Source organism: Ceratotherium simum, chromosome 17 (genome assembly GCF_057802395.1).
Source record: "Ceratotherium simum simum isolate JZ-2026a chromosome 17, ASM5780239v1, whole genome shotgun sequence".
In the NCBI taxonomy this organism is placed as follows: domain Eukaryota; kingdom Metazoa; phylum Chordata; class Mammalia; order Perissodactyla; family Rhinocerotidae; genus Ceratotherium; species Ceratotherium simum.
Genome location: NC_141916.1, coordinates 21,309,129 through 21,336,557, shown reverse-complemented (window position 1 = coordinate 21,336,557; position 27,429 = coordinate 21,309,129). Strand labels below are relative to the sequence as shown.

Sequence of the window (27,429 nt, the reverse complement as noted above, 5' to 3'; positions counted from 1 at the left end):
GGATGGCAGAGTTGGCAACATACTGACCAGGAATGGGGGACTTAAGAAAAGGCGGCCACAGGACTCTGCCACACACCCCACGGGCACTCACTGGGCCGCCAGCTTGATGAACTTCCTGAGCAGCTGGGCCCGTGGGCCGGGCACGGGGCAGAGACACAGCTCCGTGGCCACCCAGTACTGCAGCTCGTTGAAGCGGCGCATGAAGCGCTCTAGATTGGCGGTAGTGACATCCCGCAGGTGCTGGGGGCCCAGCACGTAGTGGATCAGCTCCACCTGGGCGGGGGGCGCACGAGAGATCAGCGCGTGCTGGGCGGGGCACCCCCGCCGCCTGCTCTCCTGGCCTCAGTCTGCCCCTGCACCTGGTGGATACTGTTGAAGAGGCTCCAGTCGTGGTCCGTCAGCTGGCCTGCCAGGTCCTTGGCACTCACCAGGTCCAGCCCCTCAGCAGAGCCCATGGTGGGCCCCAGCTGCTCGGGGTGTGGGGTCTGCAGGTGGGAGAGTGCTCAGGGGGGAGCCTGAGTAATCCAGGGAGAGGTACAGGGTGGGAGGAGAGAGTTTGGGGCAGAGACCCTGTGCCCATGGTCGGAGGAGTGTCGGGGAGGGGAGGGGTGCTGCAGCGAGTGAAGGGGCCTCTGAAGGATGGGGCTTCCCAAGGAGCATCATCCTGACAGCTCCCCAACACTGAGACCCCTCCTTGTAGGGCTCCTGTCCCCTGGGGAGCACCTAATGAGGGCAGATCTTCCTCTTTCTCCTTGACAGCTCCCAACCAGCTCTCCCCCTCCCTCAACCTTTGGAATCCCCCCATCAGCTGAGCTAGCAGCAGCAGCCAGAGCCAGCCCCTCTCTCTTCTCTCTGTGACTGTCCCCCACACCCACCCCTGCCACTCCCAAAACACAGCTCCTCCCTGGGCCCTGGCGCCCTGCCTGTCCCTACCAGCTCGTGCACTTCCTGTGGGTTGACAACAAAGAGCCGCTCGTTGAGCCCCAGGGATGTGGCCACACCACGGGCATCTGGCTGCAGGCCAACGGCATCTGCAAAGAGAGCAGAGGCTGCTCTGGGTGGGGACAGAGAGGGAGCCCAGGGAGTAACTGGACGCAGGGTAGAGGCCTGTTCAGGAGGCTGGGAGGTCCCTTCTCCCAGTGGCGGGGTTGGAGTCCTGGGCGGGTGCTGTGAATGCACAGGTGCACGTGCCCACGTACACACACCGCCCAAGGCAGCACCCCGAGGAGGATGAAAGGGGATTCTTCATGTGACGGGCAGAACTTGGGCAAGGTGGGAACCTCCCTGAGCCTTAGTTTCCTCCTTTGGCAAACTGAGACAATAGACTTGCCCTGACTCCTCACAAGTCAAATGAAATAATTTATATAAATAGCAGCTGTAGGTATATGATACATATAAAAGCCCTTTGAAATTGGGAACAACTTACAAGAGCCTCGGTGTTCATTTTCACCAGCTCCGTGGATGGGGACTGTGTTTTTAGTCATGTTTGAGTCCCCAGTCCCTAGGTCAGTAGCCTCCAGGGTAAGGCACACGAGGCCATCCATGCATCCAGGAGAAAATATTAGCTCTTCTACTTAGATTTATTTTTCTCATCTGTTTTGCATTTCTATTTTGTGTGTAGCTTTATAATTACATAACGTTAGTGTAGGAATATATGTGTATGACATAGGAAAATATACACACAGTAGAGGGTTTGTAATAAAATTTTGGTTACTGACATGAGTGTCAATCAAAACCATCTGGAGATCAGTGCTCTGAAGAGCGCCTGGCGCGGGAGTAGGGTCTCAGCAAATACCAGCTTTGGGCAACTGCAACTCTCCAAGATGGCCAGCAGAGGGCAGTGCTTCCCAGAGCAGCGCACAGGCACAGGTGACCTCATCCTCTCCCCCTACTTCCTGGAGGAAGAAGGCTTTGCTTTTCTCACCTCCACTCCCTGCCATTATTCTCTGGATGCTCCTAATCCCTGGGCTCCAGCTGTCAGACCTGGGCTGTGTTCTTCACAGACAACTGTAGTTTTTAATGTGCCACGTTTGCCAATGGCAGGTCTTCATAATCCTCATGCTACCCCCATGCTAAGTGCTTTATACACAGTATCTCCTTCAGTAGCCACAGCAGCCCTGTGTGATAGGTACAGTTATAGTGCTCATTTGACAGACCAGGCAACGGAGGCTCAGAGGGGGTAAGCACCTTGCCCAGGATCACACAGGTGGTAAGCAGCAGGTCTCGGATTCCAGCACAGGTCTGGGAGTCCACAGTCTATGCTCTTAACCATCAAGCTGCTCAATCTCACCTGGTACCTCTAGCTCCTAACCCATTGCTGGCCCATAGCTGACCCTCAAAGATGTTTGCTGACTGACTAAATGAATGAAGACTACCTAAAGGCAAAGGCCAGCTACACTGACGGTGTGAGCTTGGGAAAGTCGCTTAACCCCCTTGAGCTTCAGTGTCCTTGTCTGGAAATAGGACAAAAGTGCCTGTCTCCTAAGATCGTGATTAGGATTAAATGAATATATAAGCACGAGGATGGTAATAGGAGCAGCTGATACCCATGTAGAGCTGACTATGTGCCAGACTCCATTCTAAACACATTAATAGACTGGCCCGTTTAATCCTCACAATTCTCTATGAAGCAGGTACTCGTATTATCCTCCTTTTACAGATGATGAAACAGTACAGAGAGATTAAGTATCCTGCCCAGGGACACACAGGCAGTGACGTAAAGGGCTGAGATCAGATGCATGCAGCAGCCTCCAGAGTCCATGCTCTTAAGCATGACACACAAGGCACTTTGAAGAGACGGAATAAACCTCCCATAAATGCCGACCATCATTAACGTTGATCAAGATGATAAAGACCTTAATGTGGGAGATCTGGGCATGGCCCTGAGGGGACCCTCTCCCTTGGGGCCACTCTATTCAGAGACACAACTCACCGCCTGCAGAGTTGACCTTCACCAGCACCTGCCCCTTAGTCCAGCTGTCCTCCTGGGCCAGCGCGGCCATCACCTCTCTCACTGAGGCCGTCACAGGCAGCCGCAGGGTCAGCACCGAGTGGTCCGGCCGGCAGATGTCGTAGGGGACTGGAGAGGAAGACCGGGCTGAGCTGGGGGAGCAGGCTGCTTGGTTTCCCTGCCCAAGGAGGGAGAGGGCAGTGGGAGGGGCCCTGAGGAGGCGGCAAGGGCGCTAAGGAGAAGCCTGGGTGGGTATGCTGCGCAGAGCTGGTGGGAGGCCCTGAGCCAAGGAGAGGGGCACAGGAGGCAGGCTCTGCCTGGCAGCCTGGAACAGAGACCCAAGGAGTACAGCGTGCCATCCTTGGCCAGGTATACTGAGGTCGAGGATGACAACCGCAGGATGCTGGCTATCCCCTGGCTGGCTCGGACCACCAACCTTTATCTCCAACTCGGATGGCACAGTTGCTGCTGGGGAGGGGCTCGTCTTGGCTGGGGAGCCAAACAGGTATGTTCCGGGCCTGAGAGGGAGAGAAAGTAAGGCCTGGAGGACACGAAGGAGAGCATGCTTTTGTCACTGGGAGCATGGGACCCACACAGCACGCACACCCCCCGGGGGCTCTGCTTGCTGCGTGAACCTGAGCCAGGTCAGGCGCCAGGGACCAAGGCTCCAGGAGAAGAGACAGAGTAGGGCTAAGAAGAAGTCTGTCCCCCTCTACAGGTGTGTCACCCTGTCTGCCAAATAGGTCCAGAGCTGTTCTGAGAGGAACATACCTCAGCTATTGCTCTGGTTTCTCTCTCTTCTCCTCCTTCGGCTACCATTTGCTAGTTTGCTCTTTGCTATATACCAGACTAAGTACATGCTTATTCTAAGTATCTAAATGTACACAATAGCCCTTTGACAAAAATAGTAGTAGTAGTAGCATTCCCATTTTACAGATGAAATCAATGAGGCTCAGAGAGGTTAAGTAACATGCCCAAGGCAACACAGCTGCTAAGTGGCCCATCTGGAATGCTAGCCTGCTCCTCTCTCCCTCTGTGCGCTTATCCATCAACCCTCAACTGTGTCACTGCCCTGTCAAATCCCACAACCCTTCCTGCATGAACCCCAACCACAGTGGGCTGATGCAGCAAACCATGCTGGGCTAAGGCCTCCCTACCATGGTTCCTCTGCCCACCCCGACTGTTCTGCCAACGCTGGGACTGACTTTCTCCCTCCTTCCAGCTCTGACTGTGGAGATCAGGTTCACACCTCAGTCCACGGTTCTTCCCCAGATTTCCAAATCTCAGAGCTCGCCTCAGAATTCCTCGCAGCCTCACGCGCCACCGGCACATGGAAGACTCTCAAAACCACACCACCAGTGTTGAATTCTCTTCCAAGCCCTGGCCTTAAATGCCTCGTGGATCTGTCCATGTCTGTGCTCCCTCACCCCAAACTCCACACGTCCCTCGGCACCCCTCATCCTGCCTCCCAGACTGCTCCTCCCAGACACTCTCCTGCACTGAGGTTCCCGCCTCCCCTGCTTCCGCACAGCTTGTCACTTGTTCTGGGGATTCTTCTCTGAAATGGGTGTCCCTGTGTCCCCCTCCCCAGCCCGGGCCAACCCCCCAGTTCCACCTGCCCAGGTCGCCTCACTTGTCATCTGCTGCAACAGCCCAGCTATCCTCCTCCACCCTCGCCCCTTGGTGCCTCCCTCCCTCCTCCCCCAGTCTGCCTGACCAGAGCCCAGTTCAGCTTCCTAATGGCTTCTAGGCCATCACTGTCCACTGCATAAAGCGCAAGCTTCGCCGCCCAGTTCAAGACACAAATCTGATCTTGTCAATCCTTGGCTCAGATAGCTCCAATGGCTCACACTGCTGTAAGGACAGAGACCAAACCCCTGACCACGGCCCACGGGCCTGCACGCTCAGGCCCCTGCCCACCTTCCCGGCCTCCTCTGCGGCCCGGCTCTCACTCTCCCATCTCCAGGGCTGATGGGCGGGCGCCCCTCCACCTCACACCCTGCCGCTCTCAGCTCCAGCAGTCAGCTCCCGGGATGCTCTCCCTGACCCTGGGTCAGCCCCCATCCTTGTCCTTATACAGATAAGATTGCTTGGCAGCTCTGTCCCTCCCTCCACTGGAAGCCCCTCCAGGCGGGGGGCTCTCCCAGCCCACTGCTGCATCGTCGACACCTAACACCGTGCCCCGCCTGTGAGGACAAGTCCACGCTGGCTCCTGAGCGTCAGCCACAGGCCAGGCAGCGTGTGAGCCCTGGGAAACAGGTCAAGGCCCCTCACGTGTGAAGCCGGCATTCTGAGGGACGTGACAGATACTAACAGACAATACGCAAGGAGACAAAGGAAAAAACAATTCTACACAGTGATGATGTTTTGAAGAAAACCACAGAGGACACCTCGGAGGGAAGCAGCCATGGCAGGGCTGGGGGCACTGGTCTGCATAGGGGATGCTCTGGATAGGGAGATGGGGGCCCTCCCTGGGAACCCCACATTTTGGCTGAGATCAGAACAATAAGAAGGATCCACACAGGCAAAGAGCCAGAGAAAGAAAGTTCCAAGGAATAAACTTCACCTATAGAAGAAAAGGAGCCTGTGAGAGTCTCCGGCAGGGAAGAGGGGGACGAGATGAGGTGGGAGAGGAGCCCGGTAGGCCCAGGTGGGGCATTTGGATTCTATTCCGAATGCAACACTCCCCACAACCAGCCCCAACCTACCTTTCCAGTCCTTTCTCCCACCATTCCTCACCAAATCTCGGCTCCAGTCACATCTTCTTGTCCCCCTCTGCTCCCCCTGGGCCCTGCCAGGAATGGCACTGGCCACCTCTGGCTCCCAGGGATGGGCCTGCCTTCCTCTGGGCTCCTGGCATTGGCCACCAGGAACCAGGGGCTTCAGAGGCTGCCTTCAGGCCCCATCCCTTATCTCCCAGGGGGAACTGCTAAGAGGCTCTAACTATGAGCAGCAATCACCTCCCAGTCAGGATAGAAGCCTCTGGGGGTGGGGGTGGGGGGGTGACCTTAGACCTCTGTGTCCCCAAAGCCATGTGAACACCCATCACAGACCCAAGGGTGTGTCTGTGCCTGGGGAAACTTCCCACGCAGAGCCCCTCGGGCAGGGCCTGAAGGAGGAGCTGAGTGGTCCCCGGGGGAGCAGAGGGAAGGAGCTGGGGCTCCGACAGAGGGGACAGGAGCCAATTCGGGGCGGGCACCTTCATCTGAGGAGATGCATTCCCACAGCCATTTTCCAACCTGTGGAGCAAGTGAGAAGCGGGGTGAGATGGGAGCCAGGGACCCTGCGGGCAGGACAGCACGGGGCCAGGAGCAAGGAGGCGCCCGGGGCTCTGGATTCCATCGCCCTCACCGAGGCTCAGAGGTTAGCATGACTTGGTGAACACGGCCCAGAGAGGGGCAAAGCTGGGGCCTGAAACCTGGACCCTGGACTCGGTGCTTCTCCCAGGCCAGGGGAGGGAAGAGAGTCCACGGGAGAAATGGACGGGACATCAGGTAGAGCAGGCGCCACAGCGGATGAGCGCTCCCCAAACCTCAGCTGCCCCGTGGGAATGTGTGGGGAGACCAAGGTAAACTCCAGGAGATTCACCGGGAAGGGCCGGCAGGAGCTGGCACTGACGGTGCCCGGTAATAAATACGTGCGAATGGAGGAAGTGAGAACCATCCAGGTATGCTCAGGATACGAGAATGACACATGAATGACCGCGTGACGCATGAGAATGGACGACGCGTGACGTGAGGGTGAACAGCCAGGGATTGGTAAGAATAAGGAACGGAAAGAAGCGGGACTAGACAAATGAGCAACCACCGCCAATGCTCCCGCCACGTGCACCGCGAGCTCGCAGTCCCCGATGTGCTGCCCAGCACACCTATGACAGGTTAACCCAGAGCCAAAGCATCACCTGTGGTGTCGCCGCCTCTCCGGCCACTGCTCCCGCAGCAGGTTGCTAAGCCGGGCGTCCCTGCTCACCAGGTCTGAGAGTTTCTGGGAGGAGCCAAGATGCACTGAGATGGCTGGAGCCATGTCCACCCTGGCAGCCCGGTCCAGCCCTGCCTCCCTCCCAGGTACCTGGAGAAAGCTGGTGGCCACGGGGTCATTGTGGAGCATGGGGCCATACAGGGCCACCCACTGGCTGACCAGCCGCAGGATCTGCTGCCTCTTGTTGCAGATGTAGGTGCTGCACTCCTGCTCGCTGCCTCCCGCGGGCTCCGCGTGGAAGGTGGGCGCCAGTCAAGGGAACCACAACATCCAGCGGGTCCCCCCCACCACGCCGCAGGCAAACGGGGAGCAGGACGCCCAAGGCCTGCTTACAAGCTGGGCCTGGCACAAGGTGGATACTTTGGGGGGCTCGGCATAGCCATGCTATGAGGGATTCCTCCTCCCCACTCCACACACCATCCTAATCACCCTGGGGCTGGAAGGATATTGGTGCAGGAGGGCAGCGCAGAGCTGGGTGCTGGGCATGAAGACGCTGTGGGTCAGGAGGAAGTCGCTGAGGAAAGTCTCTGTAGGGCAGGGGCGGGGGGACAGGAGGGGGCTTCAGAGGTCAAGTCTACTGAGCACAGGCATATGCACAGCTGGAGCATCCCTGCCCCCAACCCCACCATGGGCAAGGTACCAGTGATGCCCAGCCCTGTGACAGCTCCCCACCCAAGCCAAGAGCACAGGAATGAGGACTTTCTGCTGACTGGCCGAATGGACCAATCCAGCGCCCGATGAGGTCAGATGCAGGATGCTTGGCCCTCTCCCAGACCAAGCTGACCACCCGATGAGTCAGAGAGCAGGCAGGGTGTCTCCTGCCCCTACCTGTTGGGTCATGAGCACTGGAATCGGGCCGCATGGCCTCCAACAGCAGTTCTAGGATCTTCTCCGGGGTGCCAGACATCACGGTATACCTAGCAGAAACGGCCAATCCATAGCACTTGTGCCACCATCCCCACTCCCACAGCCAGGCAGACATCAATAATCAATCCTATCTCTCTTCCCTATTCGCCCGCCCTGTCCTCCCTTGGGGTGGAGGGGAGGCCGATTCAAGGGTGCATCTTAGTCTCTGGATGACTCTCCACGCCCAGTGGGCCAGCTGGCAGAGGTATGACACAGGGGAAGGGAGTAAAGCCTGGGAAAGACAAGGAGAGAAGGTGGGCAAGAGAGAGCCTGGTGGTGTGTTACCGGTTCCTGCCCGGGGTTGGGGGCCGAGAAGGGCCGGCTCCCTGAGAGGTTCTCTCCAGTACCAACACCACTTTGCCGTGTTCTTCCAGCCTCATGGTCTTTGCTTCCACATCCTGGAGAAGAAGCCACACCCAGGGCTCAGCACACACCACTCCTTTCCACCATTCTAGGGTCTCTCCCCCGACCTCCCCTATTCCAGACCCTGAGCCCCACAAGGCTCCCACAAGGACCCTCAGCCCTTCTCCCATCTTGTTCAATGCCCACAGCTTTGGATCTGCTCCCTATTCCCACCCCTGCCCATCATGCAGCCTGAGCCTGCCCCTCCTCTGCCCCATCCCTCCCTGGCCTCCCTCCATGGAGCCCAATCTCCATTACACTGCCTCCCCTTGCACCCTAGTCCCCCATCCTCCATAACCCCACCACCCCCTGGTCTCCCACTCCGAGCTGGAGTTCATGGGGCTCACTGGAGGGCTGTGCTCCCACCTCCAGCCATCATCTCCAAGCTTCTCCCTCTCCTCCCTCTCCCTGCTCCTTACAGGCTCTCTCTGGTCCCTCCTCCTTGCCCCACACCACTTCTCTAGAGAAGTGTCCCTTCCCGTCCCCTGCCCTCCCCGCCCCCAGCAACGGCACCTTGATGATACGGTTGAAGTCCTGCTTGTCCACCCGGAGAAAATGACAGTTGTCTTCTCGCAGGATAATGGTGGCTGCCCGGGGTGCATCGTTCACCAGGGCCAGCTGTCCAAAGTCATCTCCCTCATGCAGTGTGGTCACCAGTCCCTGCAGCCAGGCCTCGGTCACAGCCCAGCCCAGCCCCCCTAGCCATCACTGGGACAGACCCACAGCGGGAGACCCACTGGGCAGGAGGAGACTTGGGAGATGCGCAGCCTTGGGTCCATTAAAGGCACTGCTCTGTGGACATGGACGAGGGAGCAGTTACAGCCCAGGGGTGAGGAGGGAGGGAACACCCACCTTGCCATGGGTCACCACGTTGACAGATCCCTTCCAGATAATGTACCATGAGGTGCCCTTGTCTCCCTGGCTGAACACTGAGAGAAGAGCAGGTCAGACACGCCCCCAGGCACCCATGCTTCTCCTGGGCCTCTGCCCACGTCCAGGCCCCAGGAGCCCCGCCTCCTGTCCCATCTGACTTACACACAGTCCCTGCCTTGCTGTGTGGTTCAAAGAGCAGAACTGCCGCCAATTCCCGCTTCACCTGCAGGGGCAGGGAGAGGAGAGTCAGTGGCACGAGTCCAGGGGAAGAGGGGCCAGGATAGGGGTCAGGAGTTGGGTCATAAGACACGAGTGCTCGGGGGACAGAGATGCAGCTGGGTCACGTGGCCCAGAACTCGCAGGAGGCAAAGCAAGGGAGGACATGGGCTGGGAGAGGCCGGAGGATTGTCAGACAAGGACGCTGGGGGCAGGAAAGTAGGTGGAAATGTCCAAGCTCTAGACAGATGGGGAGGGAAGTGTCTTCTGGCCATCACAGGGCGAGAGCGGGGCTGGGCCGGGGGACTGACCGAGTTGGAGAGGTGGGCCACAGCCTTGATGTGCAGCAGCTCCTCAAAGATGAGGTCCAGCTCCTCATCTGTGCGCTGACCTGGGCTGCAGGCACAGGAGGGCCAGGAAGCAAACAATGAATTGTGGCCAGGCGGGGGCCATTTCACCCCCAAGCTCAGGCCTCAGCAATGGCTGTGATCAATAATGGGCCAGCCTTCACCGAGTGCACACCACGTGCCAGACACCACACTAGCACTGCACACGCATTATTTCAGCCTCACAACAACCCCATGACGTGGGCATTGTCATCCTCCTTTGACAGAAGAGGAAAGCTGGCAAGGAGGGGCCCAAAGTCACTCAGCTAGTAGCCAGTGGAACTGGAATTTGAACCCAGACCTGCCTGCAGACTCCAATGCCCACCTCTCTCAGCCACTGCTACGCCTCAGAGTGGGCAGTGTCTGTGGAGGCCACCTGCCCCACACCCACACCCTCAATTACAGAGGAAGGAACAGGCGCAGCGGAGGAGAGAGGACTCAAGGTCACACAGCAAGTCTGTAGCAGAATGCAGACCAGAGCTCAGGTTTCAGGTCCAGCCATGGTCCTTTCCCTCAGTGAGAAGTCAGGGAACCCCTCACAGATGAAACCGCGGAACCACAGAGGCTGAGCGCCACGTGGGACCTGGGTTTGCGGGGTGCCCAACTCACGGCTTTCGAAGTGCCACAGTGAGCAGAGCATCAGGCCCCCGCTGGGAGAGCAGGGCCATAGCCTCCACCAACTCCTCTTCCAGCTCATGGAGCCCCGCGGGCTCTGGCTCCGGCCCCGGGAAACGGTAGAATTGGGTGTCTCGGTCCTGGAAGGTCCAGTCGTGTTTCACTGGGGGCAGAGGCCCGGACATGGGAGAGGAGAGGAGATTGAGGCCGTGTGGGTATGAGGCCCCCACTGCAATGCCCACCCCTCCTGATCCCCGATGCCCACTCCCCAGGACTGCTTAGCCCCGGTGCCCACCCCAGGCTCCCGCTCACCATGGCAGAGGGCACCTTCATCCAGCAGCACCTGGCAGATCCCCACGGCTTGACTCCGGGAATGGAACCCAAGCCCCAGGGCCAAGATCCCGTCCACTAGCTCCCGGCCAGAGCAGCACTGCCTATGGGAGGCGAAGCGGACAGGGAAGAAGAAGGAGCATCAAATGGTAGGAGGGTGCAGGGGAGAGGGAGGAACTCTCCATCTGCAAGGTACCATCCTGGACCCAGCCCCAGTTCTGCTAGATGCTGGAATAGAGGGACAGGCACAGTAAAGAGAGGGTGCAGGCAAGGCCTCCACTCACCGATGGAGCCTCAGGTGGTACTTTCGGTCACGGATGAGGTTTGGGCAGGTGGCCAAGAGATGTCGATGCAGCTGCTTCCCAGCCCTGAGCACCCGCTCCGTGGATGCCTGGGGCGTGAGGGGCACAGCTGGCTCAGGCCTTGACCCCCAGGCCGTGCTGCCCCCTCCCAGCTCCACCCCTCGGGCTTGTACCTGCTCCAGGCTCACACTGAAATCCAGGGACTCCTCGCTGTCGGTGAGTGGCGTCTGAGGGCAGAGGGGAGGGTGTGCACGTGAAGGCCGGGCTTCAAATTCAGTTCTTGGACCCCACTCTCCCCCATCACCCTGATTCTTGCCCCATCCCAACTGTAAACACATCCATTTAGCCACTCATTCAACAATTAAGCAAATACTCACTGAGTACCCCCATGCGCCAGGCACTCACCTCTTCCCACCCTGCCACTCTCTCGCCAGACCCTTGTCTTCCTTCCAGACCCAAGCACTGCCTCCCCACAGAGATCCCCTTCTGCTCACTCAGGGCCCAGGTGTGCCCAGGCTGCCAGGGAACCCGCACCTGTTTAGGGGGGTGTGATGGAGCTGGAGGAGCATGAGGATATGAGGTAAGAAGGCTTGTGAGAGGCCAGGAAGTGAGCCGCTTGGGAGGTCTGAAACTCCTGGGCTGGGGTCGCAAGACCTGATCCCCAGCCAGGGTCTGTCCCCAACCACATGGCTGTGGGCAAGTCTCCTGCCCTCTGCGGGTTTCGGGGCCACCAGCTGGTTAAAAACACACACCCCGGTGGGGCTGGCCTGGTGGTGTAGTGGTTAAATTTGTGTGCTCCACTTTGGCGGCCCGGGGATCGCAGGTTCGGATCCCAGGCGCAGACCTAGGCACTGCTTATCAAGCCATGCTGTGGCGGGCATCCCACATATCAAGTAGAGGACAATGGGCCAGGATGTTAGCCCAGGGCCAATCTTCCTCAGCAAAAAGAGGAGGATTGGCAACAGATGTTAGCTCAGGGCTAACCTTCCTTATTAAAAACACAAACAAACAAAAGACACAAACCCCAGAGCCAGACTCCTGGATTCCAACTTACTAGCAGTGTGACCCCAAATACAGGACTTAACCACTCGCTGCCTCAGTTTCCTTGTCTGTTAAATCTATAAAACACTCACAATACCAGTTCAGGCTTTTGGAAGGATTACGTGAGTCAATATACATCAAATGTTTAAAGCATGCCTGGCAGAGAGCTGTACGGACATGTTAGCTATTAGCACTCATCTGTGAGGCCAAGGGCGGCTGCTGGCTGGAAGGCGCTGTTCCTTCAAGATGCTGCCACTAGTCCAGAACCCGGTGAGAGTAAGACTTGGCAGCACATAGGTCTGGCTCGGGAAGATGGGTTTATGTAGAAACATTGGTTAACAAGGTTTCCCTGCCCTGGATATCAACTGAGCCATAGGACTCCTGGGCCCGTACGACCTGGAGTATCGGCCATGAAAGCCCCTCACGGCCCTTCTTTTCCTGGCATCCAAGAACAGGACATCTCTGGACAGGATGCCCTACCCTCTATGAGCCCTTTACAGTTTACGACGCATGACCACCTCCATGATTTCCTCTGATCTTACATGGAACAGGATCAGATATGAAGCAGGCAGAGCAGCTATTTGCTGTCCCCTTTTGACTTACGAGGGAGCAAGAGTCTTGAGGGGAAGTGCCCCGTGTAAGTCAATTACGCACACCTGGGAGCGCCAGACGGCCAGGAATAAACTCAGTTCCTACCCTGAAGTGCTCACATTCTTGGTCTCACTCCACCTGCCACACCTGCCCAGCTCCTCTCCCTTCCCCTCCTCCTCACCGGAGCTCTCTCCTGCTTTCCCAGCTGCTCTCATCTCAGGTCCCTGAAGAGGACCTCGCTGGGGGAGTGGGGAACAATGAGGCCAGGGGCCAGAGCCTCCTTCCCTGGTCCTGGCACCTTCTCACTGTGCGCCAGGCAGAGGCCTGAGGTCTGGCGTGCGTAGGCGCCTGGACCAGCACTGGGCGGAAGTCTCTAGGTGTCCCAAGGGTATCCCTGCCCCGGTCATGAGGCCTAGCCTGGTGCCAGACACAGAGCCTTGGAGACTCAAGGACAGGAAATGAGGAAGAGGAGGAGGAGCCAGAGGAGGAGGAAGGGCAGGAATGCTACCCAGCCAGCCCCCTGTGTCAGAACAAACAGTGCCCAGTGCTAATGACTTGTTGTTCATGTCAAAATGCCCAGGTGCCCCAACTCCTTTTGGTGCCCGTGACCCAGGCTCCAGCACACACTCCCTTCCTGGTATTATTCTGACCCCAGAGGGCACAGCAGGAGGGGAAATGCCAGGTCATGTGGCCAGGCTGGTCACGACCCAGATCCCAGATCCGCAGGCCTTGCTTAAACCATTTCCTGTCCTGCCCCAGGGGATGAGCACAAGGCTCAGAGGATGGGGGCTCTGGCCCATCAGGGCTAAGGAAGAGACCTGAAGGCATCCTCTCATTTTGCCAAGGAAAGCAGGAGCCCAGAGAGATGAAGTAACTTACCCAGAGTCACACAACTGCTTAGAAATGTAAGATCCTATTGACTAACTCTGCTACCAACGCTGCCCCTGGACGGAGATGTTTGTCTTCTATTTCAGAGTTGAGAGGAGAATGCTCAGAGCTTATACAACCTGCCCTGAGAGTTGGTAAACAGGGGCACCAGGATCACCCCATGCTGATTCCAAAGCCCGTGTTCTTAGCCACCATGCCCTACCATCGCCCACGGTGCCCACCCCATGCTTCCCCACTGTGTGCCATGGAAGTCGAGAGAGTAGAGGCATTCCGCCCTCTGGAATGTTCCATGAGCAAGTAAGTTTGGAAGCATTGTCTTAAACAAAGTTTCAGCACTGGGAACTTCCTAGGATGGGGGTGGGGTACTATTCAGGGGCAGGGATCAAGTGTGTGGGTTCCAGAGCCAGACACCTGGGTTCAAATCCTGGTTCTCCCATTACCAGCTGGTTGTCTGACCTTGGGCTGCTTATTAACCTCTCTGTGCTTCAGTTTCCTCATCTGTAAGATGGGGTTGATGGTAATAATACCGATCCCATAGGGTAATGATCAAAGGAGTTCATAATATAAAGCACTCGAAGCAGGGCCTGGCTTATGGTAACTGCTTAGTACATGTTAAGTAATTTGATTAAACTTTGTTATTTCATGATGGGCACCTATTACGTGGATACAGTGCAAGAAATGGACCTTGGCTGACCCTGGCCCTGATCTGATGACCCTGAGGGTCAGCTTAGGGGTTCTCAGTGGGAAGGAAGTGGCTGGTATGGGTCGGGGTGAAGGCCCTCACCCACCACCTCCTCTCATGCCTGGACAGGAAAGACTTGGGGGGAGGAGGAGGTGCTAGTTAGCTCCCCTGGTACCGGCCTGCCCCACTTACCCTCCCTGTCACTGAGTGTCAGAGCTGCACTGGAGGGGCAGGCACAGAGCCAGACAGCCACGTGGGGACCCGTCAGACCAGTTCCCTTAGGCCACAGCTACGGTCTCGGGCCAAGGCTGTGCATGGCGGGACAGGGAAAGGATGCATGGGGCACAGTGATGCTTTGGGGTGTCAGGGTTACCATCTGCAGCAGGAGAGAGTACATCACGAGCCTGGAGTCTCTCCTGATTGCCAGGATCAGCCAGATTGCCCGGGACCAAAGCCCAGCTTTGTGCCTTAGCAGCTGTGTAACCCTGGACCTGTCACTTAGCCTCTGTGTGCCTCTGTTTTCTCATCTGTAAAATGAGATGATGACATCAGTACCTATCTCACAGGGCTGTTGTGAGATTATTTCACAAGATAAAGGTAAAGCTCTTACAAGAGTGCCTGGGATAGGTATTGGATCAACTATTAGCATTATTTGGACAGATGGGATGAAAGCATGTTTTCTGAGTTTGAGAATAGAGCCGCCTCCCCCAAAACAATCCCTCAAAGAGAAGCATCCCAGGCTTCTCTGAGCACGTGGGACCCACCAGAGGCCATCCTGATCTCGCCCCTGCCTCTAGATAGATTGATCCCTGTGTTGGCTCCCAGACATCAGACAATCTCCTCTCCCTCCCATGCTTTCCAAAGGAAATGTTCTTCCATTCCATTTCAATGTCCCCTTTGCTGTAGTTGGTAAGTCCTTTCTGCATCTAACTTCAGGCCCTCCTGCTGTAACCTGCTTTCATTGTTTCTTGCCCTGGTCTGTAGGAACAGAAAGTGCTCTCTTCAGACCTCAGGAGGTTGATGGGTTTCCAAGAGGTAGGTATGGTCTGAATAACTCCCAGCACTGTCCTCCTGGGGCTCTGGGCTCCATTCCCCTACAACGTCCACCCGTCACCCTGTGTGTGCATACTCCCTGTCCGGCACCGGTTCCTTCACGTGAGCCCTTCATGGGCCAAAGGCATCACCCAGAGACAAGAGGTGCAGCTACACAGGTACCCACAGCCTCTGAAACACAGAGGCAATGGGCTGAAACCACCCACCCCCATTCCCCAGAGATGCTATCAGAGAGGGTGTGGCCCCTGCCCCTGGCCCTAAAAATCTAGTCACCAGTCCTCACGTGCCCCCCCACCTGGCAGGGAAGGGGCCTTGTTTCTGTGCCTTTGACCCCAATTACACTCCAGCAACCCTCACTCCCACCCTTCCTGCCTCCCCACCACACACCAGCCCTCCAATGCTGGGGGACAGGGAGAGTCAGGAGACAGCCTGGCGGCCTCCTCCACCCTCTCCCAGACTTTGGGTCCCAGGGGATCCTCCAGTGACCTCATTGTCCTGACACCTGACCTTCCCCCCACGCCGCCCCACCTTGCCTCTACAAGCTGGGAAGGGGACAGGAAACGCACAAGTAATTATAGCCTGAGAGGGAAGGAGGGAGGGAGGTTTCCAGCCCACTGGCTCCAAGCAGTAGCTACTGCCAGTGACCCAGAGGAGGTGGGGGGACAACTAAGCCCAGAGGGACCAGCTCCTCTGCCCCTCCAGAGCCCCATCTTGAGCAGGACCCACGCCCAAGAGGCCCCTTATCAAGAAGACCCAGGGAGGAAGGGGTGGGGGGAGATCTGGGGACGGACATTCTCCTCCCCATTCTGATTGCGAGGAGGACCCTCCCCCCACCACCGTTGGTGGGCCTTGGTTTTTTCAAGTCAGCCTCGTATTTTGGTAAATATCAATGGCGGTCGGGAGAGGAGGGAGGCAGAAGGTGGTGGTCATTCTACTCAGTGGGACTTGCCGATAGCAGGTGAAGTCACTCTAGTAAGTCTGGTTGGCTGCTGGGAGCTCTCTGCTAATTTGGACCCTGCCCCCCCCCCCACCATTCTTTCCCCTCCTGCTCTCTCCTTCATTCTCACAGCTCCAGAGATGCTCTTCACTGACAGAGAGGCTCCAATCAACTCAGATTCTCCAAACTTCTCAGACTCCTTCCCTGAGCCCCCCAAAGCCAGAGGCCATGCAGTGTTCACATGACCACCTCACCCCAAGATCGAAAGGCAGAATAGGTGCAGTTCAGCAGCTCACTAAAGGAGAATGTTGCCACGGTGATGTCTCAAGAATAGTAACTAAGCTTACCTCACTCCCACTTGACCTGGCCCCCACTGTTTCACATATGCCTCCCCCTTCCACCTGGACAACACACAAGCACCTAACTCAAGGCACACAGGTGACAGATAAATGACAAATCCCTTTCCTCTCCCCACCATGCCCAAATGGGGGCACTTGGGCACCACACGCACACAAACACACACAGCGCAGCTGTGTGAGGCACCCACGCACACTGCAGCCAATCTGCCCAACCCACCATCCACGCCGATAGTACCCCCTACGCCCCCAGATCAAGCTGGGCCACCAGCAGCATGCCTGTGCTCCCGATCCAGGCCCCCCTCCAGCCCTGGCTCCTGGCCCTGGCCCAGGCAGGCAACTGGCACTCACCCAGCGAAGCCCCTGGATGCGGCTGGGGCGCTGGTGCTCCAGCAGCAGCTGGTAGGAGCAGCTTCGGGGCCGGTGCATCCTCCTCAGGACCATGTTGAGCAGCGTCCCCTCCGGCACCACGTCCGGGAGGCCTCCCACCGGCGGTGCTCCCAGAGCTGGGCTGTCCTCCACAGCCAGGCCCAGCTGCCAGCGGCTCTCACCTGGCCAGCCAACCTGTGACAAGGGGAAGAAGGCGGACAGCCATGGGGCTGGGGCAGCTGGACCAGGGCATAACTGCCCCAGGCAGAACCACTTCCTTAGAGTCCTCTGGACTGGTCAGGCCAAGTGCTGCAACCCTGCCAGAAGCCGGGGGAGGGACAGGAAGACCTTCACGGGGGCCTGCTAGTCTGGCGCACTTAGGGGTCTCCAGCTGGCGCACCAGAGATGGAGCCCTTCTTCCCAGTCTTCTTTGGACTTCTGCCCCACCCCACTGCCCATGTCCCCTCAGGGATCTCCACCCCTCCCAGTATGAGGCTATGGACTCACTGGATCCCCCAGAAATGCAGCTTCAGCTCAAACCCCTCTTGTCCTCTCCTCCCTCACCCCTGACCAACCCTCTCTCTCCTACCCAAACTCCCCACAGTGTCAGCTTCCTCCCGCTCCTCCTCCCCCCCCCCACCTTACCCACCTTCATGTTCCTTCTCAAGCTCACACAGCCAGTGCAGGCTCTAGCAAAAAGCTGGGGGTGGGGTGGGGGGGCCAGTGAGCCCCCAGTCAGCTCTGATAGGGGGATCCTGGAGGGGTGCGGGCTCTAAGTCCCAGGCGCAGCGATCAGGGCCAATTCCTAGCTGGACCGGCTGCCAAGGGAGCCAGAGGCAGGGCTGGCTGGAGAGGCTCCTCTTGGGTGGGTGGAGGGCTGGGGGCGTGGGGGGGAGTCCCCCCCCAGAGACAAGGAGCCCCGAGCCTCCGCCTCCGTCCCAGACGAAACAGCCAGCTGGCACCGGGCGCTCAAGCGAGGCTGCAGCTGGCACTGGTCCGGGCGGGAGCTGTCACACCCCCTGCGCTGCCCGCCCCCTTCCCCTCCCCGGACCGCGGAGGGGGCGGGGAGGAGGCGCCCGGCCTCACGGTAGAGGAGGGCGTAGGGGAGGAGACGAGCACCGGCAGGGGTGGAGTCCGGACTCGGGGGTATGCGGCGCGGGCACGATCCGGCGCCCTCAGAATGCCCAGCGGGCAGGAGCGGCTCTGGGGTGTGCGCGCGGGGCGCAGCGGCCAGGGTGGCGGGATAGGGGCGCTGAGTGGCTCCACCGGCCGCCACGTGGCCGGGAGGAGAAATGCAAACAAGGAAACCGGGGGAAGGGGGAAGGGGGTGAGTCATTGCGGCCCCACCCGGGAGGGAAATCCGGGCTGGGGCCGCTTCCCGGCCAGGGGCGTCCTGCCTCCTGTTTCGGTTCAGGGTCTCGACTGCCCGGGGGAGGGACTGGGCTGCTTTCCCGTGGGGAATCCCGCCGCCGAGCCTCCCACCGTTGCGCTCCCTACACTCCCCCCATCCCCCTAATCCCGGCCGTACACACACACCGGGCGCAGGCAGGGAAATTGAGGCTGGTGAGGAAGGACTGCACTCGGGACGGATGGGGCTGGAGTTGGGGCTGAGCTTCGAAAAGAGAGGGTTTTAGAGGGCCACACCTCGCGCCGCGCGCTTCCCGGAGACCCCGCGGGTGGAGGGAGCCCTAGGATTCCAGCCTTCTGTGCGGGCTCAGCCCCAAGGCCGGTCTCCTCCCGGGGCCTCAGTTTCCACCACTGCGCAGGTGGCCCAGCGCCGCCCTCTTCGCCCCATTCCTGCTTCTGAGAAGACGGAGAGACAGTGACTGGAGGACAGAGGCTCCCGCGGCCCCGTAATTGCCCAGGACGTGAATGCGAGTTTTGGAGGGAGGCGCACGCCCCGCCCCCAGCTGTCTAGGACTCGCTCCCTTTTTGCCCATCTCTTCCCCTCCCCCTTTGCTGCTGAGCCTGCCTGGATTGGGAAAGACATCACTAACAACCCATCCCCCCTGCGCTGGGACGCCTGAGCCCCCACTTCCACTGATGATTATTTTCTTGGAGTTGGGGATGGGGTGGGGTTTAATTGTGATTAAAATCTCAATTTTAATGTGTATAAAAAAATCTTCCCGGGAGCTTTTAAGCAAATTCCATCCACCCAAATTCAGATTCAGTCTTATTGGCATGAAATGGAAAAATCTGTTATTTTGAACAAACACCCTCTTGGGTTATCTGCTGTGTCCACACTTTGGAAAAGGGTGGTGGAGTTCTGAATGCCCCTTCAGGGAAGGAGGGGAGCTGAGAATGAATCTGGCCCCAGGCCCAAACCCACCCGCCCGACTTCTGGGAATTTGAAAGGAGGAAGAAGAGCTTGGATATTGGCAGGGAAGAGTAACAGGCTGGGCGGCACAGGTGTGCACGGGGAAGAGCGAGGAGGAGGAGTTGGGGTGGGGGAGGGGGCACGGATTGAAGTTTCAGGTTGCTGGGGCCAGTGACCTGGTCTAGAGGTTCTTGCAGAGGAGCTTCCAGAGATGCAGTGGGGTCAGAAAGGGGTCCCCCATTTCTGCGCCTACTTTGAGCATGTGGAAAAGGAGCAGGGAGTGAGGCTGGACGGCTGGGCACCTGCAGACCTCTGCGCAGGCCACTGTAGCCTGTGAGAGCCTGGCACTGTTCCAAGTGCTTCACAGGTATTTAATCTCTGCCACTGCCCTATGAAGTAGTACTACTGGTATTCTCACTTTACAGATGGGGAAACTGAGGCTCAGAGGTATGAAGTAGCTTGCCAAGGTCACACAGCTAGTAAATGGTGGAGCTAGGCCTTGAACCCAGGTTGCTTGGTTCCGCTTAACCCCCATGCTATACTGCATTGTGTATACATCATATTCATCCTTCTAACCTGGATGATATGCCTAAGAGAGGAAGCTACAGACAGGGAAATTGAGCATGTGTGTGTGTGGGGGGGAGAAGGTATAAGGATCCAAAGAAAGTCATTCAAATCGGTGAAAATGAAAGTGTTCCAAACCCACTTTCTGCCATCTCTGTCCCCCCCTCAACATACTCCATCCTTTCCTTTCTTTTGTCACGTCTCTTTCTCATTCCCCCTCTCCTGGGAGACTGAGACGATGGCCTGCGGTGATCGCCTGTCCACTGGTAGCCAGGGGGGACCATCGGGATTGGGCCTTCCAGGTGTCTCACTCTTAGAACTGGCAGGCAAGCCCCCCACCTCCTGCCAGGGCAGATGATGGGGCCAGTTTTTCCTTCTCAGGATCCCCTGGTGGGGACTGACCAGTGGAATGACAGTTCAGTAGATATTTGATTGAGCTGGAGGCCTGGAGGAGGCAGGGAACGAGGGGAGTGTGTCTGAGGAAGACATCTCAAGCCAGATGGTGAGTCATCTTGGGGATAATCACACCAAGCCCTGGTGCAGCCTTCACCCTCCCTGACTGTCATTAGATGCCTGGCAGGTGTGTTAGGGCAGATAAATAATAATAACAGTAGATAACATGCACCAGGCCCCGTTCTTGATACTTTATATATAGGCACTGATTTAATCATTACAACAACCCTATGAGGTAGATATCATTGTTATCCCATTTTATAGATGAGGAAGCTGACATGAAAAGGTTAAATGATGTGCCAAAGGTCCCACAACTAGGAAGATGTGGAGCAGTGAGTAGTTAGGATCCTGTGTGCACTCTGCAATCCTGCCTCTCAAATATACTGACAGTTCCCACGAAGGTGGAAAAGCCCACATCCAGAGTCATTTCCTGCACACCTGGGGGCACAGGCTCCAGAGGTAGGGAAGGAAGAGGCAGATAATGGAAGCTGAAGAGCAGGGTCCCTTGACGCAGTCTACCCATCCAAGGAGCTCTCCGCCAGGCATGGACCTCCTCCCACTCTGCCCCATTCCCTTCAGGCAGGTGGCAGGGCACTGCAGAGGCCCCCAAGGGATAGTGGAGCAGGGTGAATGGGTAAGGAGGGCTTCCCAGCCCCTGGCTTTGACCCTGGGCTGAGTTCCTCACACCCAGGCTTCTTTGCTGAGCTCTACACTTGTGCAGCCCACAGCTTTCTGGGTCTTCACAGGTGCCTCTCACTAGGCTGGTCTAAAACTCCCTTCCCACGCCAGCCTGCCCCTCCCCCTGCCCTGCCTCTCTCAGCTCCCTGCTCCAGGAGCGCCACCACTGCCTAAGCAAGGAACCTGATACCTCGGTCCCTTCTTCTCCCACATCCAATCAGCCACCAAGTCTGGTTGATTCAACCAGTGAGTAATCTGGTGCATTCACCCAGTGTGCCCCATCCCCACTCCATCCTCTAGCCCAAGGATGATCTCTTCCAGCGCTCACTGTGCGGGGTACTATATTTGTCATTTTATAGACATCAACTTTTAATCCTCAGAACAATCCCTATTTGCAAGTGAGGACACTGAAGGCACAGAGAAGTGAAGTAATTTGCCCAAGGGCACACAGCTGAGTTTGATAGAGCCAGACTCAGGTGGTCTGACTACAGAGCCCATCCGCCAAACCACTACATTGTACTGCCTCCCTGATCAACCTTGCCTTCCTCAGTCCTTCCTATGCAATGCCACAGAATCTTTAATTCATTCAACATCTATTGTTAAGTGCCGGAACTCTGCTGGAAACTGGAGATCTAAAACCGAGCAGATAATGGGCTTCAGGACCACAGAGTCTAGTGGAATTTTCTTTTATGCCCCTAGCACACTAACTTGGTCAGGCCTCCCTACACAGCACAGAGTCTGGCATAAGGTAGGCACTAAGTGATTTTGGGTGGAAATGAAATGAATGGGAACTGGGAAGTGAGCTGGTGCCTGCTGAGGGCCTATACAAAGGGCAGGGTTGAAGGGAGAAGGGCTGGTTTCCCAGTTCATTTTCAGGGCATTTTGTTCCATCTCCGTCCCTCCTCACTGCTTCCTTGTCCCCTACTCTTTTCTCCTTCTGTGCTGCAAACATTGCTCACAAATCTCAGCTGTGTCATTTGAGGTTGGTTGGTTGGGTGGAGAGTGGGAGGTTGGAGGAAGTTTTAACTAACAGGCTCCAGTGGGGCTGCAGAAAAGGCCCAGCTTGGAGACCAGAAGATGTCAGGGCTGTGCCTGGGTCCTGGGCCTGCTGCAGCCTCCCTCAGCACCCCTGGCATTCTATTTTGTCCATGGTTGACCGGCAATGGAGAGGGACTGAGAAGAGAGCCCAGGTACCCACATGTGGGCTCTACCTCCTGACTCTGGAAGATTTAAGGTCCTCGGATGCTTGCCTGGGCTCCTTCCCCCAAGGGTGGTTCCAGTTCAGTTCCCCCATCTCCTCCCTGCCCATTCCTGGGGTGGGGGCAGAGGCAGGGAGCTGGAACGCTGATGGGCACTGAGCCAAACCTTCCCAGGACTAGCAGGTCACAGCCAGTCACTAGTGAACCACTTATGACAGTGGTGGAGCAGGGAGGCAGAGCAGAGACGGGCTCCTGCCTTCTCTAAGTGGGGGAGGTAGGCACACTGGAGGGAGGTTCACAGGGCTGGACAAGGCTGGGGACCAGTGGGGAGCTGACCGAGGGCAGGGACCCCACATTTTTCTGGAGGCACATTCTTCTGGCTGGTGCTCAAGCTACCTACGTGTGACAGGGGCAAGGAAATAATAACTGAACAGGCCTGTGGTGGTGACGGTGGTGGCCGGAGGGTAAGGAGAGGCTGGGAGAGCAGGAGAGAAGGCAGGGGCAGGTCTGGAGCTGTGCTGAAGGGAGGGAAACAGGCCTGCCTGCCAGGCAGATTTGGGATTATATGAATGCACATAAATTAGCAGCTGCTTTCTCCCTCCAGCTTCTGCTTCTCAACGGATGTGTGTGTGTGTGTGTATGGCCAGCAGACACTGCCTCTGAACTTGAGTGATCAGTGTTCTGAAATGGCAGCTCCAGGCCAGTTGTGGCCACTTGCCCTCAGGCTCGAAGCGTCTCTCCTTTGCCCTCACCCCTGTACTCCTGTCCCAGCTCCCAGTCTGCACTTGCCTTTATCCCCACCTACACCATTCCTAGCCTCTCCCCGGGCTGACACACACACGACCTCCTCCCCTTCCCTCTTCCCAACATCCCCAGCCTTCCCAAAACCCTAATCTCAAGGGCTCCCATCTTCCAACCCATCCTGGGTCCACGGCCTCTGTTCAGGACTCAAACTGCACCCACTTTGCCCTCCTGTTTTAGGGACTTGGCAAGGGCACTGCAGGAGCCTGAGGCAGGGGTCCTAGTAGGGCCCTGGTCCCTGCTCATGAGATGCCTGGTTCTATCTGGATTCAGAGCACTGGCTGAGGTGGGGGCAAGGAGGTGGGTAATCAGGCAAGCAGGCCAGAGAGAGAAGCCCCTTCCTAGCATCAGAGCAGACCCCAATCCTGCCCCAAATCCCACTCGGGAAGTGTTGGGGCCAGAGAGGAAGCTGAACAATCCAAAGACTTCTGGACACCAGCCCCACTGCCCATCTCCTCCCTCCAGAGAGGACACAGTGAAAGCCCAGGGGAGGCTGCAAAGATGGAGTCCAGAGAGGGACACAGAGAGAAATGAGGTCCAGAGAGGGAAACGGAAAAGGGAGAGGAAGTCTGCAGTTCTGCCTGAGAGACAGCCGGTAGCTCCCTCCTTTCCTGGTATCAGTCTTGGCCTCCAGGATGGAGAGGCAGACACCAGCTGCTCAGACTTCCCACCGGACTCTGCATTTCCCCTCATTTCCCCTCATCTAAGCTTCAGTTCTCCCCAGGCCCCAGGCTCCTCAGGCCTTAGCTGAGGGTGGGTGCCTGCTGGGCCCCTCAATGCCAGGCAAAGCAGTGGCTTCTCACCTGCTGCCGCCCCCCAACCTGGTTCTCCTCCCCCACAGAGACCCAGCCTGTGTCAGGGTCCCCCCCTGCAGGGCCCTATTTCCCTGCCACATGCCTGGCACTCACCACAACAGAAATTAAATCATTGCCTAATTATTACTGATTCCTCCTCCAAGAGAACGAAAGCCTCCGGAGAGCAGAAGCTGGCCTTGCTTTGCTCAAGGCTGCACGCCTTGCACAGTTGGGGCCTTGGGTACAGAGGCCCTGGGCCTCAAGAGAGGTTTCGGAGTTAAATAGGTAAACCAGTCTCCCCCTCTCCTTTTATTTATTTACTTATTTATTTAGTGAGGAAGATCAGCGCTGAGCTAACATCCATGCTAATCCTCCTCTTTTTTTTTTTTTGCTGAGGAAGACCGGCTCTGAGCTAACATCTATTGCCAATCCTCCTTCTTTTTTTTTCCTTCCCCAAAGCCCCAGTAGATAGTTGTATGTCATAGTTGCACATCCTTCTAGTTGCTGTATGTGGGACGCAGCCTCAGCATGGCCAGAGAAGCGGTGCGTCGGTGCGCGCCCGGGGTCCGAACCCAGGCCGCCAGTAGCAGAGAGCGCTCACTTAACTGCTAAGCCGCGGGGCCGGCCCGAGTCTCCCGCCCCCCCCCATCCTGCCATGGGTCCTTTTCACCTCCCCCACGGCTCCCTCTATCTGTCTTTCTCTCTGATCCCTTTCCACCCAGTTCTCCATTCCTCGCACTGCCTCAGTCCATCTTTAATCCCTCCCCTTCCTCCTCCAGGAAGCCCCCTCAGATGTGGCCGCTTGAACCTCTCTAGGGTGCTGTTCCTGGGTCCCATGCTCTGGACTAGGCACAGGTGACAGCCTTATTTGTAGTCCCTGTACTTCACCAGGGCCCTTGCAGCTGGGCGAGGGGGAGATCTGCGTGTACCAATCAAGCCTCCTGGTGACTTTCTCATTCAATGAATCCAATCCCCACATTAAAATCTAAAGGACAAATATGTACTAATCCTCATGCCAGGCTTTGTCATTTATTGTCCTTTAGCAAGAGTTACTGACCTCTCCTCCTGCTCTCAGCTTAGCATCCTCTCACCCCCCACAGCACCAGGTGCAAGTCCATGGAGAGGTTAATTGCAGGCTTTACCTCTCCCCCGACCCCCAACAACAACCCCACAGTGGAAGGGAAAAGAGAATTGGAGTAGGTACCTGTGACTGTGGGGTTCGGGTCAGGAGATGGAAGTTGCACACACACGTTCCTCCTCTACTCACTTCGCTGCCTCTGATGCTCATTTAGCTCTTGAGCTCAGAGACCTGTTGCTTCCGCTCAGCATCTTCTCACTTAGCATCCTGTCCTCTGCATGGACCTCCAGGCTGTCAGTGGGCCGGCAGAGGAAGTGGGATCTCAGTGAGAAGCCAGACTGTGAGCAGTTTCTCTCTAGACCTGAGGAGTGAAGACATCCCTTTCGAGGGGGAGAAGGCAGCCACAGCCCTGGGCAACAGCACTGGGAGTGGGGTGAAAGTGACCCCCTGGATCTGAGTCCTCCACTTGGGTTCCTTCCTGCAGCCTGGGCAGCTGGGATGCTTGTGATGGGGCCAGCTCCTCCCTGCAGCGAGCCACCTGCTCCTCCTCTCTAGAATAGTCCTTTCTGCTCTGTGGTCTATCAGCCTGACCTCAGGAGGAAGACGAAGCTGCAGGAGGGGGAGCCGAGGTGGGGTGGGGAGAGTGGATCCACCTCTGTGTCAGCCACAAGCTGCCTTAACCAAGGTCCTCAGCCTTGAACCCCACAAGGGCTGGGGGTGGGCAAGAGGACCACGTGAGGTCTGGGGAGAATCTTGTGGAACTCCCTACCTAAATTCATGCACAGGAGATTTTAATTTTATTTATTTATTTATTTTTCCCCCAAAGCCCCAGTAGATAGTTGTATGTCATAGTTGCACATCCTTCTAGTTGCTGTATGTGGGACGTGGCCTCAGCATGGCCGGACAAGTGGTGCGCCGGTGCACGCCCGGGATCCGAACCCCGGCCGCCAGCATCGGAATGCACAGGAGATTTTAGCCCAACCTTGCAAAGCTGGGTCTCCAGGCACAAGGTTGGAGAAGGCTGCCCCCTAGAGCCGGGATCAAAGAATTCTTTATGGACAGCTAGCCATACTTTATTGACTGCACAAATATTTGTGGAGTTCCTATCTCTGCACCTGGCATTAGACTAGGTACTGGGAATACAGAAGTGATCAAGGCAGGTGGTAGGGCGACTAACCATCGTGGTTTGCCCTAGACTGAGGGATTTCCTGAGATGCGAGACTTTTAGTGGTAAAACCAGGACAGTCCAGGGCAAACTGAGAGGAGTTGGTCAACTAACAGATAAGCCCCAGTCCTCATGGAGGTTGTATTCCGATGAGATGGCGAGGGTGGAGGTGGAAAGGATAAAAAAATACATAAGACAATGTCACAGAGGGATAAGTGCTCTGAAGGAAATGAAACAGAGTGAGGGATCATATTTAGGTAGGGAGGACAGGATTGCCTCTCTGAGGAGGTGACGTTGGAGCTGAGCCGTGAAGGATGAGGGATCAGGCTTATGAACACTCAGAGAAAAGCTTTCCAGGCACAAAGTACAAAGAGCCTGAGGCAGGAACAAGCTTGGCAAGTTCGGGAAACAGAAAGGTCAATGTGCCTGCAGTGAAATGAGCAGGGTGAGGCTCGCTGTAATCATCAAGACCCTGATCGATTTAAGGGAAGAGCTATGAGAAGCTACTGGAAGGATTTAAGCAGGAGGAGCCCCGTGTTCTGGTTGCTATTTTTATTTATTTTTTTTCATTATAATTTTTATTTATTTTCCCCCAAAGCCCCAGTCGGTAGTTGTACATCATAGTTTCACATCCTTCCAGTTGCTGTATGTGGGACGCGGCCCCAGCATGGCCGGAGAAGCGGTGCGTGGGTGCGCGCCCGGGATCCGAACCGGGCTGCCAGCAGTGGAGGGCGCGCACTTAACCGCTAAGCCACGGGGCCGGCCCTGGTTGCTATTTTTAAATAACGCCAGCTGCTGGCTGGAGAATGGACTGGAGGGGAAAGAATGAGCAGAGCAAGACTAGTTAGGGGCTGCTGCAGGGGGCAGGTAGTGATGATGGTGGCTGGACCAGGGTGGTAGCAGGAGATGGAGAGAAGGGACAGGGCTGACCCAGCTGTGCTTGCTAGTGAATTGGATGTAGGGAGTGAAAGAAAGGGAGGACTCAGAAATGACGCCAAGGTTTGGGGCTGGAGCACAAGTAAACAAGGACATGCCCCAAAGAACGTCAGAGGTCCCTCAGTGTGGGGATGAAGGAGCAGAGAGGAGGAAGCTCTGACAAGTCCAATAAACTCAATCAACTGGAATATAGCTCGGGAGGGGTATCCCTGACGTAGCATGGTGGGAAGAGATGTATGTCTGGAATGTGCCCACCTCAGGGGAGTAAGGAAGAAACGTCTTAGCAGGCAAGATGTCTGTGGGTGGGTGTTAGGAGTCTGTCTTAATATTGGTAGGGCCCAATTCAAAAGTGAATTCAGAGGGATTGATCGTTCAGACAGGTTGTCCATACGGGATATGTTTACATGACCTGAAATGGAATGAGGGATGGTGCATTAGGGTAGTAACGTTAGCTGTAACAAACAACCCAAAATCTCAGTGGCTTAGCACAACGAAGGTGTATTTTTCACTCATATTACAGTCCGACGAGGGTCTGGGGCATGGGGGGGTTCTGCTCCATTCATTCATTC

General features: G+C 56.9%; 1 protein-coding gene across 3 annotated transcripts in view; it reads right to left on the bottom strand.

Moving 5' to 3' along the window:
• The window catches only part of RAPGEF3 (Rap guanine nucleotide exchange factor 3), a 28,835-nt gene extending 3,868 nt beyond the window's left edge, over positions 1 to 24,967 (bottom strand). Inside the window, exons 1-22 of one of the 3 annotated variants that reach the window (XM_004428932.3) lie at positions 18,520 to 18,707; positions 17,525 to 17,575; positions 16,858 to 17,070; positions 11,132 to 11,185; positions 10,941 to 11,047; positions 10,639 to 10,760; positions 10,321 to 10,489; positions 9,637 to 9,721; positions 9,272 to 9,332; positions 9,089 to 9,165; positions 8,750 to 8,896; positions 8,120 to 8,232; positions 7,757 to 7,845; positions 7,377 to 7,455; positions 7,019 to 7,169; positions 6,852 to 6,934; positions 6,150 to 6,189; positions 3,387 to 3,468; positions 2,933 to 3,079; positions 934 to 1,031; positions 360 to 485; positions 92 to 273 (exon numbers count right to left, since the gene is read on the bottom strand). In XM_004428932.3, the coding sequence (XP_004428989.1) occupies positions 92 to 273; positions 360 to 485; positions 934 to 1,031; positions 2,933 to 3,079; positions 3,387 to 3,468; positions 6,150 to 6,189; positions 6,852 to 6,934; positions 7,019 to 7,169; positions 7,377 to 7,455; positions 7,757 to 7,845; positions 8,120 to 8,232; positions 8,750 to 8,896; positions 9,089 to 9,165; positions 9,272 to 9,332; positions 9,637 to 9,721; positions 10,321 to 10,489; positions 10,639 to 10,760; positions 10,941 to 11,047; positions 11,132 to 11,185; positions 16,858 to 17,070; positions 17,525 to 17,530 (2,231 nt within the window). In that variant the 5' untranslated portion in view covers positions 17,531 to 17,575; positions 18,520 to 18,707. Of the gene's footprint in view, positions 1 to 91; positions 274 to 359; positions 486 to 933; positions 1,032 to 2,932; positions 3,080 to 3,386; positions 3,469 to 6,149; positions 6,190 to 6,851; positions 6,935 to 7,018; positions 7,170 to 7,376; positions 7,456 to 7,756; positions 7,846 to 8,119; positions 8,233 to 8,749; positions 8,897 to 9,088; positions 9,166 to 9,271; positions 9,333 to 9,636; positions 9,722 to 10,320; positions 10,490 to 10,638; positions 10,761 to 10,940; positions 11,048 to 11,131; positions 11,186 to 16,857; positions 17,071 to 17,524; positions 17,576 to 18,519; positions 18,708 to 24,885 lie in introns of those variants that run through there. The other 2 variants (XM_087442500.1, XM_087442502.1) reach the window with 2 other exon arrangements.
• Positions 24,968 to 27,429: the final 2,462 nt, after the last annotated feature.